At 31.8% G+C, this 19,546-nt stretch overlaps 3 protein-coding genes across 3 annotated transcripts; 2 read left to right on the forward strand and 1 right to left on the reverse strand.

Annotated features, from left to right (window-relative positions):
* Positions 1-3,021: 3,021 nt before the first annotated feature.
* Positions 3,022-3,773, forward strand: LOC120140444 (CLAVATA3/ESR (CLE)-related protein 12-like). The gene has a single exon (XM_039155434.1). It carries the CDS (start codon positions 3,308-3,310, stop codon positions 3,617-3,619), a length of 312 nt encoding a protein of 103 aa, XP_039011365.1. The 5' UTR covers positions 3,022-3,307; the 3' UTR covers positions 3,620-3,773.
* A 9,581-nt stretch (positions 3,774-13,354) lies between these two features.
* Positions 13,355-13,852, forward strand: LOC120140515. Its single transcript, XM_039155489.1, has one exon. The coding sequence runs from the start codon at positions 13,355-13,357 to the stop codon at positions 13,850-13,852; it is 498 nt and encodes a 165-aa protein (XP_039011420.1).
* A 1,352-nt stretch (positions 13,853-15,204) lies between these two features.
* Positions 15,205-16,433, reverse strand: LOC120140508 (oleosin G-like). The gene is made up of 3 exons (XM_039155485.1): positions 15,883-16,433; positions 15,691-15,710; positions 15,205-15,220 (listed from the first exon to the last, which is right to left on the reverse strand). Exon 1 carries the CDS (start codon positions 16,396-16,398, stop codon positions 15,904-15,906), a length of 495 nt encoding a protein of 164 aa, XP_039011416.1. The 5' UTR covers positions 16,399-16,433; the 3' UTR covers positions 15,205-15,220; positions 15,691-15,710; positions 15,883-15,903.
* Between the last annotated feature and the right edge of the window lie 3,113 nt (positions 16,434-19,546).

Below are 19,546 nucleotides of genomic sequence, written 5' to 3' on the forward strand. Positions count from 1 at the left end.
GAAATTACCTCAAAAATCCTCCAACGTCAACCTTTCACTTGAGAAGCTTTCACTGGCGAAGAAATTAAACTTTGAAAACACCCAAAGTGAAGATATAGATGAGTGAGAGGTAGAGGAATTTGTGTTTCGTTCTCGTCCCACGATTAACCATTAAACACCAATCATTTTGTAGAAATGAACTTTTGTTTTACAGTGAGAATGGTACAACCGTCCTTTTTGACTCTCTGCACATTGGAGACTACAGGTTTGCAGAGTCCAAGCAAACTACGGCTACCCACAGCACTGTTGCCTTTGCTGCAACCCTAAATCTTTCAACACCATTTACCTTACCACTTACCGTAATTTCAACGTTTTAACTTGTATAAATCCAAAATCCAATCAAATGTATTTAATATTTTATCCAAAAGCGAAATGGAATCGGGTTTAATCAAACCTAAAACGGAAACTAAATCACACATTGCTATGAAAACACCGGATCAGCACCAGCCGATAAGTACACTCGTACATAGCAAATCAAATCAACTGAGTCCACCAAATCTCACTAAATCTGCACCCACGTACCTGCTTAAAACCTAAACGACCATCACAATGCTAGGCAAGCTTTGCCTTATCCAGCCACTGCTTTAAGTTTCCAACTGTAACAAACACTCATGCTCGGATCTCTCATGTAACATTCACATATACAATATGTAACCATTAAAACAAAAATATTAAACTCAAATCCAGTTACATATAAAGTTGGCCAAGAGCCTAAATTATAAAAAGGGTCCAAGACAGGCCCAAAAGTTTGAGGCTGAAACAATTAATCCATATTAAATAATTTACAGAAGAAAGAATGAAAAACTATATAGCCTCTACACTCTGAAATCAAAAGATATAAAGCATTGAAGAAGATAGCATCCGGTTCTGGGAGGAAATAAGGCGTTGCAAAGTATGAAGGCTGGTTCAATTCATACCCCGATTGCAGCTCAACAAACTGAAGGCAAATTCGGATGATGTCGTTTATGGAGTCAATCAAGATGCAGCGGCAGGAGGTGTTATAGGGGATGAATTTGATGGATTTACGGCTTCTCCAAAAGTATTGGGAGATGCTCGATTTTGGTTGCGGAACTATGAGAAATATATGAAATCTTCAAACATGCGCACAGATTGGGAGTCTGTAAACTTAAAATTGAAACCGATAATGTTGAGGTGGTCAATGTAACTCGCGATTTATCTCATTACTCAAAGGGACATGCTCTTGTGGAAATGATTTCAAGGAGGCTTCAAGGTGATTGTGAAGTTCACATCCGTTTGATTAAAAGAGAACAAAATATCGTTGCGGACACATTGGCCAAAATGAGTATGATAGACCTATCGGTGAAGAATGTTTCTCGTCTGCCCTATCATAAATTACAGCTATGGTTCTTCTAGAGAAAAATGCTAGTGCTTAGCTTGTAATTCATACCCACTGTTAACCTAAAAAAAGATCTAAAGCATTTAAGTATGTTGAATTCTATATTCTTATATATATATATATATATATATATATATATCAATAATAACATCGAATGAATTAAATTCAACCAATAAAAATATATAAATTTTAATCTAATACATAATATATTGTATAAATTTTAATTTGATACAATATACAATTTTTTTGATAAAAATAATTATATACAAATTGACTTGCAGATTAAAGGAAAACGGATTGGTGACCATGATCAATACACATGACTATATGCAAATGAGTAACAAATAAATTGTGGGAAATAAAAGGTTAAAAATTATGCCACAACAATATATGTAAATTTTATTTAAATTGTTATATATAATAAAAAAATTATTTACTACACATCAAATATAACAAATAAATCATACAAATCATCTGAAAATTCATTAAAATTTCCATGATAAACTATTAATATTTTTGTAAAAGTTCAATTATATAACATGTGACAATGATTATGTGCATCCCACTTGGGCTTTTGGTGGGAGGTTTTGACTTTTAAATGTCCATGAAGTTGGTAATCACCAACAACTCATTTTGACAAGATTTACATTGTATTTCAACTAGTTAATGGAAAGGTCAACATCAATAAATAATTATTAAAAAAAGAGAGAGAAACAAGCAAGCCTGGTGATTTGCAGGTCAAAACCTTCCCTCACATGGCATGAAGTGTGAGATTAATACCGAAGGCAAAGGTGATGGGTCAGGCCGAGGAGAGCCGCTCATTAGTCCGCACTTTGGGAGGATATGGTGAAGTTAAAAGTGTAAATCTTTGGTTGAAATGGTGGTGGTGGTGTTTGTTCAACCTTACCCGCTCTTAGTCTTCGGCCTTGGAGTTAGTGTTATGCACTCCACACTCTACCATAATGGATTTTTGTCTTCCACTCCTTCAATTTCATTCATCTTTTGCTTTCTTTTCACGTGCCATACCACTGGATTGTGTTATCCACAAGCTACAGTATTTGTTCAATTTTAATTTCTATTGACCGGTGAAGTGACTAATAACCGTGAAAGATGAAAGATGAGTGGTTCCAATAATAATTCCGGTGATACTAATAGTACGGGTCTAGTTTTTGTGGAGAATTGTGCATATTCTTTCTACTTTTCATTAGATGAGTATTTATAATATTTTGGATATGTGTCAGTCGGGAATTATCATGTTATTGGTGTTGATTAAACGTCTCAAGAAGTGAGGGTTTGGACTAGGAGATTGTGTATGTCAACATGTGGTCGTAGGTGATGTTACAAGGGTGTGTTCACAAGAATAGTAAGTGATTGGCAGTTAACAAATATTATAAGAGTGTGTTCGTAAGAATATTAGGTGATCGACTCGTGGTTACTTGCGAGGTGTGTTCCACGTGTCTTTGAATTATTTGTATGGATCCTACATTCGCTTTGTCAAAGATTCGCACTTTCGCTTATACGAAGGATCGTGGAGCTGGAAATTCACATATAGTAGCAATTTCAATTGGATTACACGTCAAATAATGCATTTGATTTTAAAGTTAGTCCAAGGGCTGAGGCGGCCCGGCCATATACTCACGTATTCCAACATATTTGGTCATCCCAATATATAATTCAAGGTTTGAAAATTGTGGTATCAATGGGGGTCGTGTTGCTTCACCGCAAAGGAAGTTTCATTGGTAGAAGAAAACGTAGAAATGGTCGACAACTTTGCCACCTCCGCATCTGCCGGACCTTCATTTCCTCTTTAATAAACTACCATTGAAGCAACCCAAACCTACAATCTCTCTAAAACCCTATTTCTTTCCACATGCAACCTCTTCTCTTCAACCCTCATGAATCTCCCTAGCAATGGCCATGAGCAAATATAGTTTTTTACTTCTCTGCACCACCATTCTTTGCCTCTCTTTCTTGCTTTTATTCTTTGGGCGCTGCAACTTATTCGCCGATGGTATTAGTAGCCACACTTTGAGCAACCGGAAGCTCCTGGCTACCAAATTCGACTTCACTCCATTTCTACATCATCACAAGCATCACCATCAACGGCATCGCTCTGTCGACGATAACGTCCACCGCCCTGAACATTCCGGTAACGAGATTGATCCGCGTTACGGTGTAGAAAAACGCCTTGTTCCTAGCGGTCCAAACCCCTTGCACCATTGAGGTTTTCTCAATTTTTTTCCTTATTTTTCCTATTTATTTTCTTATCATGAAAAAAATATGTAATGAAATCAATTTGTATGAATTTCATGTATACTTGTTCAAAATTCCATAAAATGATCATAATTCAGATAAAGTACTGAAAACTTGGATCTCTCATTTATTTATTTATTTTAATTTTGGGATATTTCTGCATTATTTCAAAATTTTCTTTATCAAGGTTAGTTCGTGGATTAACATGCAAATAATATGTTTTTCTTGTAATTTATTACATTTAATTCCGTGCTGATAAGAAACAACTGGAGGAAGAAGAGTAGCAGTAACGGCACGGCACATGACAGCACGGGAAGCGTAATTTTAGCGACGCTGCCCGTAAGAAATCTACAATAAGAGCTTTCAAAATACTCTACAATAAATAGTTGACTTTGGGGAGAGATCTATAAATATTTAATATTTAATTAATTATCTTAAATTTGTATTTCTATTTAAGTTATTGAGTATTTATATAAATTTTCAATCATTAATAAATCATGTTTTATAAATTTGTTTAGGGATATGATTTAATTGTACAATGTAAATCTTTTTATGTATTACACAGATATAGTATCGTTAGATGAGTGAAAATAAACGATTGGGATTACCAGTAGGATATGAGAAGACATTCATTAGAAAAAATAAGTAGTTCACCTGAACCGTCCATTTTCATTCATCTAACGATCCTAAATCTATATAAAATAAAAAAATACACTGTGTAGGTGAATACTAACTCATTCATATATATATATATAGTGTTATTATTTAAGCTTATAAAATACACTTTTAGCAAGTGAGTCAACTATTTGGTTGTGCAAGTTTCTATTCATTAGGTAATCGTTTGTGAGGTATCTAAGAAACAGAGCACGTGAGAAATTTTGGAACAAGTGAGTAAACTCTTTTTTCATATATATATAATGGGATTTTTATTTTTGTAATTTTTACATTTTATATAGTTTTATATTTTTATAAATTTTTTAATATTTTAAATACTTTTCAACTATTTTAAAATTTTAAAATTCAAAATTTTTATTCTTGTAATATTTTGACTTCTTAAAAATTTTAAATTGTTTAATAAATATTTTGGATTTTTAAAATAATTATATATATATTATTTAATTATCAATTAATCTCTCCAACTTTCTAAAAAAATAATTAAGTTACCCTTCCACATTAGCAGTCATTCACAATTGAATTGTTACTTCAGTATCGTTAATGGACACATTAACACAATAATAATTAAAGATAATTCTCGTTTGTCAAAAGCATTTAATTAATATGACTTTTAAGTTTAAAGACTCAAATAAATGTATTTTTCGCATAAGAGTTATATATCCTTAAGTTTTGTATAATAAGATTTCAATATTAAAATTATTTTTTATTATATATAATTGTCGTAATAGTTTTGAAGTCGATAAATTATGTTGGCAAGAAATAAAAGTTAGAGTTACCATTAATTATTTTTATATTAAAGTAAGATTGAATCATCCAGAAAATTTTGTTGTTTTAATATAATTTTAAAATTGATTAAAACTTAGAGTAAAGTACATAAATGGTCTCCTAATTATAGGATATTTCTTTGTTGAGTCATTGACTATTAAAAGTTATAAAATGGTCTTCGAGTATAGGGTGTTACTTTATCGTGTTCATTAACTATTAAAAGTTACAAAATGGTCACTTGATTATTCATTATTTTCTGATCTTGTCATTTTCTATTAAAAAAAATAACGATTATCCGAGCATGACGTTAACATATTAACTGAGATAAGATAGTTGTTTGAGATTATGAGATCATATTTTATCATATCTCATTCAGCAAGTTAACGTCAAGCTCAGGCTGCCATCAAATTTGTAATGGAAAAAGATGAGTTTGAAACATATGAATAGTCAGGTGATCATTTTGTAACTTTTAATAGTTGAGATATTCAATAAAGCAACACCTTATAATTGGGAGACCATTTTATAACTTTTAATAGTTGGAGACTCAACAAAGTATCTCCCTATAATCAGAGGGCCATTTATGTATTTTATCCTAAATTTCATTAAAAGCGTAATTTTAACTTATGAAAATAAAAGTGAATTAGAACGTCTGTAGGAATAGAGTAATGATATTAATTTAAGAGATATAAAAACGGATGAGCATGATTAATGTTAAGAGAAAATATCTTAGTGACCGAAAATGTCTTATAATATACGATTTTAACCAATTTTTGTTGGATTTGTGAAAATGACAAACAAATTCGTAACGCGAACTCAAATTTCGCAACAAAGGTTCCAAAATCGCAACGCAAATAGGTAAATCGCAACGCGAATAGGTAAATCGCAACGCGAATTTTAGTATTGTTTACCTATATCGGTAATTAGCGTTGCGAATTTGAAAATCGCATTGCGATAGTACTGTTTACATATATCGGTAATTAGCGTTGTGAATTTGAAAATCGCGTTGCGATAGTACTGTTTACCTACATCGGTAATTAGCGTTGTGAACTAAACAGTACTATCACAATGTAAACAGTACTATCGCAATGTAAATAGTAATATCACAATGTAAATATTAATATTGCAATGTAAACAGTACTATCGCAATGAGTTTTTCAAATTCGTAAAGAGATTTTCAAATTCGCAACGTTAATTACCGATATAGGTAAACAGTACTATCGCAATGCGATTTTCAAATTCGCAACGCTAATTACCGATATAGGTAAACAGTACTATCGCAATGCGATTTTCAAATTCGCAACGCTAATTACCGATATAGGTAAACACAACTATCGCAACGCGAATTTCTGAAATTGAGTTGCGAATTTGTGAAATTGCGCGTTGCGAATTTGGAAATTGTGAAAATCGCATTGCGAATTTGGAAAATCCCGTTGCGATTTACATATTCGCGTTGCGTATTTGGAATCTGTGTTGCGAAATTAGAGTTCGCGTTGCGAATTTGTTGGTCATTTTCGCAAATCCAAAAAAAGTTGGTTAAAATCGTATATTATAAGACATTTTCGGTTACTGAAGTTATTTTCTCTAATGATAATTACCATTAAATTAATTTATAAAATATTAAATTATAAAATACTAAACATATAATTATAAATTAGTTAAAAATCTAATTGTAATTTAATTAAAATACAATATTTATAAACCATTAGTTTTTAGAGTAAATTATACTATTGACCACCTAACTATTTACCCCTTTTAAATTTACCACCGATTTTTTAATTTTATCAATCGAGTCACTTAATTATTTAAATATTGTCAATCAAGCCACCTGCCGTTAAATATTAACATAAGAAATAACGTGGCAGTGAATAAAATTTGCATAATTATACATTTAGTCCTCATTACTTACGCATTCTATTAATTTGGTCCTAAATTTTATTTAATTCAATAAATTTAATCTTCAATCTGATGGTGACATGTGTAACCATGTGATTGGAATTTTTTAGTATTTTTTATTTAATAAATTTTCCATCCAATCAAGTGGTGCTACATGTCACCAATTGAATGAATGAAAAATAAATTAAATTAATAACAACTACTGGTGAGGTTTGAACCTGGGACGCAAGTCGAAATACTAAGCACCCTAACCACTAAGTTAGACCATTAAATTATTTTGGTATACAAAACATAATCTATATAATTTATAATATAGTTAATGGTAATAAATGACCTTATAAGGACTCAAACATGAAATAACTGAATATTACGAAAATACAAAATATATATAAATAAATATTATAATTGATTAATGAATGAATATTTTTATTTATATTTTAAATCATGTTTAATGCAAAAATTAAAATAAAAGTGAATTTAATATGTTATAATTGAAATGTATAATTTTACATACTTTAAATTAATAATTTTTCTTCATTATTCTTATTTTATTGAACTAAAATGTATCATATCTTATATTTTAAAATATTAGAACATCGATCGAATTCTAATATTATTTAACAACTCTAAATTAAAATAGACTAATTTAATAAAATCAAGTTTTCCCTAAAATTTTCTTCAAATATATAATGAATAAATAATAAAATTCTTACTCTAAAATAGATCAACGCATAAGTTAAAATGCTTACTATAATAAGCTTTCAATTATCAGAAAAATTCTAAGTCAACGAAGCTCTTCTTTATATTTCAATTATAATCTATTAAAATTACTTTTATTTTTTTTTCATTAAAATAATTTAAAATATAAATAAAATAAATTCACATATTAATCAATTATAATATTTGTGTGTATATATATATATATATATATATATATATATATATATATATATATATATATCATATTATCATATTATTCAATTATTTCATGTTAGAGTTCTTATTAGGTCATTTTCCCTTTTTATTGTCATTAACTATATATATTATGTCGTGGTAGATTTCTTACCCAGTGGTTGGGGTGTTTGTGTCCTCTCCTTACGTCTTGGGTTTAAACCCTACCAGCAGCGGTTATTGATTCAATTTATTTTTATTCATTCAATTGGTGACACATTGCACCATTTGATTGGATGAAAAAATTATCAAATTAAATAAAAAAATCAAGAAAAAAATCCATTCACATAGTGACACATGTCACCATCGGATTGAGGATTAAATTTATTGAATTAATTAAAAGTTAGGACCAAATTAATAGAATGTGTAAGTAATGAGGATTAAATGTGTAATTATACAAATTTTATTAACTGTCATGTTATCCCCTCCGTTAATATTTAACGGCAGGTGGCTTGATTGACAAGATTTAAATAGTTAGATGACTCGATTGACAGAATTAAAAATCGGTGATTAAAGTAAAATGTGTAATAATTAGGTGCTCAATGGTATAGTTTAACCTAAAATCTTATGTCTTACATATTTATTTAAAATAAATATAAGGTTAACATTTAGAAATAATTCTCTCCTCCACTATACTTTAAAGTAAATTGAACTTGTTTATTTATTAAAAAATAAGTAAATATTCCAAAAAGAAAGTATAAAAGTGAAAATCTTTTTAGAAAACATAATTCATTATATTATGAGAAAATAATGCTCCTTCACGGTCACCGTCGGATTGTAGTAGACACGATGAATGTGCGAAGAAGTTGGTATTTGCCACTCCAGAGAAAATATCTGAAGATCCCAAACTTGGAACTATTGCGGAGATGAATATGTTCCTCTTTTGATTTGCTTTTTGTTGGCTGATGTTATGAGATGATTGTGGTTTTGGATTTGTTGAAGGTGAGTTATTAAAAGTATGAGGAATCAAGAGCACTTGTTAACCTTCTCTATAATGTTGCAGCTAAACCACGTTTTATAGCAGATTCAAAGGGGATCATTGGAGCTCATGGGGTTGCATGTGAGTTGATAACTTGACAAGGTTGGGCCAGAAATTGGAAAATGGAGGAGATGTCAGGACTTTGTTGGCGCTCAAGGCATCTATGCGTGTTTGCTCCAGGGATTGATATGGATCGGCAATGATTGAGTTGAGTCGGATTTTCGGTCAATTTGATCCGATCTAAAAATCTTATACATTCTATCCGAAATCCGATCCGACTCGAGTTTAGGATAATTTCACCTGACGCGAAACTCGACTCCAGTTGACCCGAAATAATATGAAATTATTAATTTTATTTAATAAAATAAGAACTTAATTGAAAAAATAATAATATAAATAGATATATTATTGTAATCATCTCTAAATATATAAGGTATAATTATATTATTTTTTGAGTAAGGTCGAATTAGATTTTTTTCATCATAAATTCAAACTCAATTTTTTTTTAAATCTAATCTAATTGATTTAAATTATATTGAAACTCGTTAGATTCAGATCACATACCCTTATTAGGAATTGGTCATGACCTAAATTAGGAATGGGTTCGTATTCATTGAAACCCAACTTTCAAAATTGTAAAACCCTCGAGCACAACACTAGAAACACCCAACTTGCATGCATATAACACTGAGTAGGGGTGTATTCGGTTCGGTTTTTTTATAAAAATTTGAACTGAACCGAAATAAACGGTTTTTCAAAATTTAAACCGAAATCGAATGGTTAAAAAAACGAAAAAAACGAAATCGGTTTTTTTGGTTCGGTTCGGTTTTTTTAACGATTCAGGTTTTTTGGTTCGGTTTGGTTAGGTTTATCGGTTTTCAATGAAAAAATCACTTGAAACTATATTTTAAAAAAAAAATTGCCTATTCGATTCAATATGGAACAAATGTGTTCCATATGAAAACCCCAAACCGAACCGAATCAAAAGAATGAAGACTTTAAACCGAACCGAAAATTAAACCGTATAATACCGAACCGAACCATTTTACTCGATTCATGTCATTTTTTCAATTTTCTCAATTTCCTCAATTTCGTTGCTCGGTCTTTAACTATGAGCTATAGATAAGAACAAATACTTTTTGTATATTAAACTTTGATGGTAGCCGTCGAACTAAATTCTAATAACCCTTCAGATTAAGGAAAATTGGTTCGAGGACCTTCCTCGAGTTAAAGGAGTTAAACCCGAAAGGGCAAACGCATGGCAAATGGCTCTTTCATTATGAAATAAAAAACAATTTGCGCACAAATGTCATATCCTTGCCCGTAAGCAATAAAGTTGGCTCCTCGATGTCACAAACATTCCACCCATTTTATTTTTCGTGTGGATGATGAGTCGGTCCTATTTAGGAGGTGACACTGACAGAATTGATGTCCATATATTATATACTATATTAATAAATGATAACTGATTAATTTAATTATTTTAACCAAAATCTAAACTAAAATAATTACAATAATTAACTTAAACCACAATCGATAAAACTAAATGTATAGTTAAGTAGCTGTAATTAATTTTTAGGAGTTGAGAGAGAGATATATATTAAAGTTGACTCAAAACTGAGTTGTCTCAGATTACCAACTACTTTAATTATAGTTTATCAGCAAACTGTATATTTGACATTCACTAATGTATATTTGTCGTAGGTTACCATTATGCAACAACCCGTTTTCCAGCTGTTGCAGAAAAAAGAGAATTGAGATTTTGAATTTTAAATAAGATAGAATTTATAATTTTATATATTAAAAATATTATATTATTAAATATTATTTAAATTAATCGACTAATAAATAAAATAATAATGATTATGAAAATTAATCTTATAAATTAAAGCATTTTTTTAATATAGACATGGGTCACGCTTATGTGTTGCCTAATTAAAAAAACACGATGACACTAACACCACAAAATAATAATTAAAATGCATTAACAATATGAGTCATGAATCCAATTGTTTATCCACCGTACTTTCTTGTCAACTTGAAAATCAATTATATTAGGCTTTTTAAGCCATTTCATCATCAAACCAAGTACACCATTCCTATATTCGTATAAGTTTTTAATATATATTTGACAATAATTGAGTAAAAACCCAACTTAATTAGTTATAAACTTAATGTATATTTCAAAAGAATCATAATAACTTTGATTTGTAATAATAAACCTTGTGTGTATTTGGTTCAATTATATGACTTTAAATATAGAAATAATTTAACCTGTATAAAACTATCCAAGGCTACCTCCCCATAAGTAATTAATTAATGGGTAAAGTGCATAAATGGTCCCCGGCTATAAGACGTTATTTTATTGAGTCTTTCGATTATTAAAAGTTACAAAATAGTCCTCCGGCTATATGGTGTTGCTTTGTTGAATCCCCGACTATTAAATGTTGTAAAATTGTCATCATACTATTCATATGCTCCAAACTCATATTTTTTCGTTAAAAAATTAACGGCAATCTAAGCTGGACGGTAACCTGCTAATTGAGATATGCTAAAATTTGATCTCAAAATCTTAAAAGACTATCATATCTCAATCAACATATTAACATTTAGATCGAATGATTATCAATTTTTATCGATAAATGATGAGTTTAGAACATATAAATATATAACTTTTAATAGTCGATAAACTCAACAAAACATCGTATAATTAGAAATCATTTTGCAACAAAGCAGCACCAGGTGGTGGGCCCAAAATAAGTGAGAAACACACAATTTTGGATTATCAAGATCAAAGATAGAGGCTGGGTGAGTCCTAGTGGAACAGATTTCCATTATCCCACTTTTTAAGAAGAGAAGACTTGGCACTTTGCATGCTAAAATTTCATGCCAATTGAGTTGACTCAACAACTTGCTTTTCTTACCTTATCTGAGTGAAGGACACGTTGAAATCCTTTATCTAGTGCTTCGCTTCCGTACCGTCCTCAAATTGTATTAACCGTTCAAATCCTTACACGTGGAATCCTATTTATGTTTCGGTCTTCCCATTTCGTATTTGGATCCGGGGAATGGGAGTCGGAGCGTGGAGAAGAGATTATTATTAATATGTTGTTTTATTAAATTCATAAAAAAATTAATGAATCAATTATAATTTGATTTCAAATATTATTTTTTACTAATATAATAAATATCAAATGTTATTTGTGTCGTATTGATCTTAGTACATCTCTAATAGGTTCAAACATTTCACTAAAATCAATATTAAAATATTATTGAATATTTTCAATTTTTTATTATAAAGTAAAATTATATACTTTTTATACATCTCTCTTAATTAAACTAAACATTTGATTTGTTTAATCACATGTCCTTGTCAAATAGGATGTATGATAATAAAATGACATGAGAAAATTTAAGTTGAATTATTCATCGATATTATTCTTGATTTTTTGTTAATCTAATGACAACACATGACATTGAAGAAGAAAAATACATAAAAAAAAACATCTTTTACCCTTTTATTTCCAAACTCAATGATAAAAGAATTGTTGTTGTTTTTAAGGTTATGAGTTTGAGCACAATATATATAAAAGGTATAAGCATTCAATATAAAAAAGTTAAGAGTTATCTTTAAACAAATATTATTTTATAGTTATCATTAATAATAATAAAAAACTTATAAATTCTTTATTATATTCTCTTGGTTCTTTATTTGAAAAGAGAAAAATTGAACCTCAGTCTTTATTTATGATCACATTTGTTATCCAACAACTCTTTATTCAAATAAAGAGATAAATTATGATTCATTGATTTCAACACATCTAATATCAATATTTTTCTATACAATTCAAAAAGATAAATTACAACTAAATACAACAAACTTCTCACCTCTAATTGTACATCACTATTTTTTTTATACGAACGTACATATATTTTTTTGAGAAACGTGAGCAGAGAATTCAATGGCATGCATCGCTCTCTATATGACTACGAATATATATTAATAATTTGGAATAACTATAAAATAATATATATTTATAATTTTTTAATACATTATTGCAAACACAATTATTCAAACTTAAAATCTGTAAAATAAGATAATACTTCTCTTAATCACTTAAATATTTTTAAATATGAATAACATAATACATATAGAGCGCATTGTGTGTATATTTAAAATACAAAGGTTTTTACGTATTTAATTAATAGTTATACTTTTACACTACTATTAGGTCATCTCAAATGCTCAATAAAAACATAAAATGTATGATGAAGCACCAAATCATTTCCCAACTGTACCCTCCACATATGATAATAAAATAATTAAGTTATTTCCACATGCAGTAACCGGTCAACTGACTCTCCTACGCCTCTATATATATTTCAAAACCCCTCTAAGCCCGCCAAATTTTCTTTCCAAGACAAAAAATCGGAAAAGAAAAATGAAAGAGTGGAGCTTGGATTCACCGGAACACCGCTCTACCTCCCCAAAGCAGCGTTTAAGCCTCGGCTTCGTCGTTTCCTTCATGGCTCTTTGCGCCAAGCACGCCGGCCGAGTTTCCAAAAAGCTGAAGCCAAAGCCTAAAGATCAATTCGGCTTGCGTTCCGATTACCCCAGATTCTTTGCTTCTCCGAAATCACCTCTAAAATCGCCGAGGCCGAAGCAGCTTTTGGCGACGCTGAGTAACAAGGCGATCAAGTTTGTGCACCGGAAGAGGCACGGCGAAGGAAACGGGAGAGATGCAGAGGCGGAGGAGATCGGTGACGGTGGCGTATGGCAAAGGGGGATCCTGATGGGCGACAAATGTCAGCCGTTGGATTTTTCAGGTGTGATCTATTACGATAGCAAAGGGAATCAAGTGGAGGAGTTGCCTTTTCGCTCCCCACGTGCCAGTCCCATGCCTGCTTACCTCAGCTCAAAGAATGGTTTGATTAGGTAAACCACTCAAAGGTCGTCTAATACATGGATGTTTTTGTTTACGGCGTTTCCTTTTTTGTGTTAATCTCCAAGGTGCTACATGCTGTGTTCCTATAGGTGGGTTTTGCTTATGCTTCATTTGGTTACTTTGCAACTTTATTATTTTTAATACACAAATCATGTGATTAGTGTATTTGAAAACAAAATATTGAATCTTAAGTACAACACCCATAGAAAATTTAGAGTTAATTTCGTCTCTAGTTTTTCATTTTATTCTCCAGAGTATGTGTACAAAGCTATTGAGTTAGACAACATCAAACCTAGTAACTACTATAGTTTGTTTTGCTTGAGATTGGATTTCAAATCAATGATCAAAAAGCTGTTTCAAATCCATGGTTTTAATCGAAGTGCATAACAATTCTCAAATCTCTCTAATTAAAATTATTTATGAATATTTCTAGACATTTACTCTTAATATTATTTAATAATTATTAAAAATTATCTAAAAAGAAAGAAACTGATAAATGTTTAACACATTCTATTAACAATTTATCTCCGCTAATGATTTACAAATTATTCCAAGTGTTTCTATGAACTTTTCAAAATTTAATTTATTCAATCTCTTTGTGAATATATATGTAATTTATTCATTTTTTCGTTGATGTCATTTTAGTTTTTCTTCAAGCAACTTCTCTCGAATATAATTATAATACACTTATATATATTTTGTCGTACATGAAACATATTATATTCTTTACAAGAAGTTTAGCTAACAAATAATAATAAAAAGTACAAAACAAATTATTTGCTAGTCTGTTAGTTGATGAAGCTATTGATAGATATTCTAATTTGATGCTTGATAATGATATCGTTGATGATATTGGTCAATAATTATGTTGTCTAATAATTATAAAAATAAAGTAAACAAATGGGTTTTTAATTATAATGTGCAATTTTAGTAAAGTGTTTAATTCTTAAAAGTTATAAAATAAATTTTTATTATTTTATTTAATGTTATTTTGCTGAGTCATTTGATTATTAAAAGTTAAAAAATGACTACGAAAACAATCATATGTTATAAATTTATATTTTTCTGTTAAAAATTTAAGGATTGTATGAACTAGACGTTAATCTTTTGATTAAAACATAATAGATTTCAAAATCATTTGAGCTTTATTTTCATATCAATTTTTTATTTATATTATGACGTTAAATTAATACTTAAAATATTATATCGTCTAGTTAATATTTAAAAGCAACGATAACATTGATAAATATTGTTAAACCATTATTCTTAATTAATAGGTTAAAACTCAATGACCGTAAATTTTTTAACGAATAAAGATGAATTTGTATAAGTAGTAGTTGATAAATTCAACAAAACAACATCCTTAATCAGTTTTTAATAGTTTAGGGACCATTTGTATAATTTACCCTTATTGTAAATATTAAAATATAAAAATTATTTATTTTATAGAAAGCTCAATAAATCTTAAAATATAAAAATTATTTATTTTATAGAAAGCTCAATAAATCCAGGCAAAACAATCCCGAATATATTATTTCAGCTGTGACAATGTATAGAGATCAACATCGTTTAAACGCAGAGGAACAACTAGTGTAGGGTGAATGACGGTACCACAACCCCTCTGCTCCCGGTGAATTTCAAAGAGGCACCGACCCTCCGAACCACCACCACCATTTCTATGTTTAAAGCACCCAACCATTCGTCCCTGAGCATGCGCCTACTTATAGCTTATAAATATAAATAGATTTTAGTGAAATTTGAAGTTTATATGTAGAGTTTGAGCGAATATAAAATGTGCTAATCAGACATATTCTTTAACAAGAACCGTTAACAAATATAAAAAAAAAAAATCCTACGTAGATGACATCGTATCCTTTTTGATCATTATTCTTACATCTTATAAATCAACACATCCCATCTATTATCCGAATTTTTCAATTAGACACATATAACAAGAAACATAATTAAACACTGAAAATCAACATCATCACAAATCCAAATTCCATAAACAAAATAAAAGGAACAAAGTTTGAGAATTCCATTGCTCAGGCACCAGGAGCAGCGTCCTTGACTTTGCTTTGCAAGTATCCACCATATTCTATAGCATAATCCTTAACATGGCTAGCAGTATCATAAATCCGGCTCCGAGCTGAATCAACCCGATCCGACCCAGGCGGGTGCATGCCCCTAAAGTACCGGTACATCCAAGTCGACCCGGCCACCACGGCCACTCCGAAGCCGCACGCCGACAAGAACCCGGCGGCCGCGAGGAAGAGCAGGGCGCATATCGGGAACCAAACGGGGCTGGAAACGATAATCAAGGGCAAGAAAAAGATGAACCCGAAAACGGTAGCGGTGAGGGTGATGCCGGTGAGGATTAAGAGAATCGAGGCTGAAACGAAGAAGAGGATCAAGAAACCCAGGAGGTGGGTGGTGTTTGGGGCGTGGGATTGGATTTTTTGTACGAAAGTGGAGGCAGGGGAGGCGTTGCGGTTAGTCCTGGAAGTTAGCTGGTGCTGGGTTGCGTTGCGTTCCGCCATGGTGATTGGGAAAGTTGGGGGGGGAATGAGAGAGAAAGAAAGAGGTGGAGCTTAAGGGTTAGAAGTGTTAAAAAATGATGAGGAGAAAGACTAGGGCCATTGAACGACAAGTGTCGGGAATACTAAGCTTTCGGCATGCAGAAGGATACACGTGGATATGTAGTGGAGTTTGAGTTCCTAAGTTTAGTTCAGGGGCTACGTCACTGAATAGATTTGCAAATATAGTATGTCAAAGATATTTTGAATAACCAAACTCAAATTTGATGAAATAAGTTGTACATGGTTTCGCAAACCTCAATCTTAAAAGTAGACATTTTGAACAACAATTCTACGAACTGAGTAGAAGCTTGTGCTGGCGAGAGAGAGAGAGATGGCGCAATCTGCGGATAAACCACAGGGAATAATCGGATATTTAATTCAGAAAGGTTTGAAACATTCCTAAAGGGAATCTCTATGTGTAGTCCAGAATGTTTGAGCCATTGGTATTCCAAGCGGGGTAACGGAGCAGCGACTTTCAGAGACCGTGAGAACTTCAGATATAAGCGTTCAAGAAACGGACGGTTGGATATAAAGTTGTCAAGAGCTTCCCTACACGTGTTCCAGTACAAGGGATGTGAGGGAAACAGTACAGTGGCTAAATGAACAGAGCCGGATGCCTTTACATCTTAAAACCCGTTACCTCTTTTTTAGCCCTTTATTTTTCGTTCTGGTCGGCTGGTGCTGGGTGATTAACCCTTTGTTTCTTTGTGTCTTAACGAAAGGCGGCTGTGGCTGCCTGCCTTTCGGAACAGTTGCTGAAGCTTAATTGTTTAGTTTGCTGGCTCGAGCCTAGTGAAAGGACGTTTGCCTCGAACATCCAAATCTTAAACTCCTAACTTGTTCAACTATTTTTAATAGAGAAAATAACAATTTACGATTTTAACTAATTTTTTTTAGATTTATTAAAATGACCGTTCCCAGAATCGCAACGCGATTATGAAGAATCGCAATGCAATAGTACAAATTAGCATTGCGATTTTTCAGAATCGCAACGCAAATATGAAAATCGCAACGCGAACATATAAATCGCAACGCGATTCTGACTATCGCAACGAGTCTCCGTTAAATCGCAACGCGTATTCGTAAATCGCAAAGACAATACGTAAAATCGCAACGCGTATCCGTAAATCGCAACGCGTGTCCGTAAATCACAATGCGAATACGTAAATCGCAACGAGAATACGTAAATCGCAATGCGTATCCGTAAATCGCAACGACAATACGTAAAATCGCAACGCGGTTTTTAAAGCGCCATTAGAATCGCTACGCGTATTTTATTTTCAAATTCCAAACACGAATATTAATTATCGGAACACTGAACCGTCCACAGTATATTTTGTAATCGCAACTCATAACCTAAAACATAAAATCACAACTCAGTCTCATCTCCATCTCTCACTCTCCACGACGAAATCCGTCCCCATCTCCGAAGATTTCCGTCCCCATCTCCGGCGAAATCCCTCACAACCATTCACGGTCAGAAATCCCTCACAATCATTCAGAAATGGAAAATCAACCTCCGAGTGTTAGTTTTTTTAATTATTTTTATTTTGAAATTTTTGCATTATTTTAGGTTTTTCATATTGAAATTGATGATAAGTTTACTGGTAATTTCAATAATAGATTAACCATTTCACTTAGATTTCTTATTAAATTCATTCGATTGCTGCCAATACTGCTAAACTGTTTAGTCTTTAACCCTGTGAAGTTAGTATTTGTCTTTGTTTTGTCTTTTGGTTGAAGTAATGCAATCCATTAAAGTTTCAATTTGCAGAAGAAGAATAGTTTCTAAACTTAAAATCGCAACATAAAAATTAAAATTACAACACGAAAATGACTATCGCAACGAGAGAAATGAAAATCGCAACGCGAAATGAAAATCGCAACGAGATAATCGCAACGCGAAACCAAAATCGCATTGCGATTTTCATTTCGCGTTGCGATTCTCTCCTTGCGATTTTCATTTCGCGTTGCGATTTTCATTTCTCTCGTTGCGATAGTCATTTCCGTGTTGCGATAGTCATTCTCTCGTTGCGATTTTCATTTCAACCAAAAGACAAAACAGTGTTGCAAATTTTAGTTTCAAGAATAAACTACTACTCTTTATGTTTATTATTTTTGGTATATCTTCACAATGTAGTTTTTGGTATATCTAACTTGGTATGTTTATTGCTTTTGTAGAAAATTGTTTGAGGAAACCTGCTTCGGGCCATGGCTGAGAGTACAACATCCGGGTGGAGATGCTAATTTGACCCATTTGTGGCTTCAGACCATGACTAGCGATCTACCCGACAATATACAACGTGGTGAGGAAGAGATATGGTTTCATTTTCCACCGGCGTATACTTGTTTTGGGCGGAAGGAATTCTGCTTAATCACTGGTCTACGATTCGGACACGATGATCTAGGCCGGTACACTCGTCATATCACCCGCCCATCATGGTTATCCTGGGTTTTTCCTAATAAGTCAATAGAGAAGCCGAACTTACACGTCGACGACCTGAAGAAATTGTTTAATAAGAAAGATGGTTTTACTCGGATGAATGACGTCGATGTTGTCCGAGTATGCCTTCTAGTACTTTTGTATGTCGGCTTTTTAGGCAGAGATGCCAGACAACCTATTCCTCAGGAGCTAATATTATTGGTAGAGGACCTAAATGCATGGAATCTGTTTCCGTGGGGTTCGTATATATGGAAAGCTACCTGGACTAAGTTGTCGTCTGCCTTTGATAACAGCAAAAGTTTGCGTGGCGATGGGTCAAAATACACTTTGTCAGGCTTTGTTTGGGCCTTTAAGGTAAAAATTTCTATATAATGTTTTCAAAATTATAATTAATTATTTAACAATTACTAATGTTTGTTATTATATTGTTTGTAGATTTGGATATTCGAGACTTTCCCCAGCATGCGGACATATGCATTAAAAACTTCAAATGATATTCCTAGGGCTATTTCCTGGAAGAGGAAACGTCTGTTGGATTGGGAAGACTTAATACTATATGCGACAATAAATAATGTAAGTTAACACAAATACTATCATATATAAATAAGTTATTAATAGTAGACGTTTAACTTTGTTTGAGTTTTTATATTTTTAGGAGTCCAACAC

The sequence above is a fragment of the Hibiscus syriacus genome, unplaced genomic scaffold (genome assembly GCF_006381635.1).
Source record: "Hibiscus syriacus cultivar Baekdansim isolate YM2019G1 unplaced genomic scaffold, ASM638163v2 tig00110785_pilon, whole genome shotgun sequence".
Taxonomy (NCBI): Eukaryota; Viridiplantae; Streptophyta; class Magnoliopsida; order Malvales; family Malvaceae; genus Hibiscus; species Hibiscus syriacus.

Excerpts from the sequence above, each read along its gene's own strand:
- LOC120140444 (XM_039155434.1), top strand. The coding sequence starts at position 3,308 with ATGGCCATGAGCAAATATAGTTTTTTACTTCTCTGCACCACCATTCTT.
- LOC120140515 (XM_039155489.1), top strand. The coding sequence starts at position 13,355 with ATGAAAGAGTGGAGCTTGGATTCACCGGAACACCGCTCTACCTCCCCA.
- LOC120140508 (XM_039155485.1), bottom strand. The coding sequence starts at position 16,398 with ATGGCGGAACGCAACGCAACCCAGCACCAGCTAACTTCCAGGACTAAC.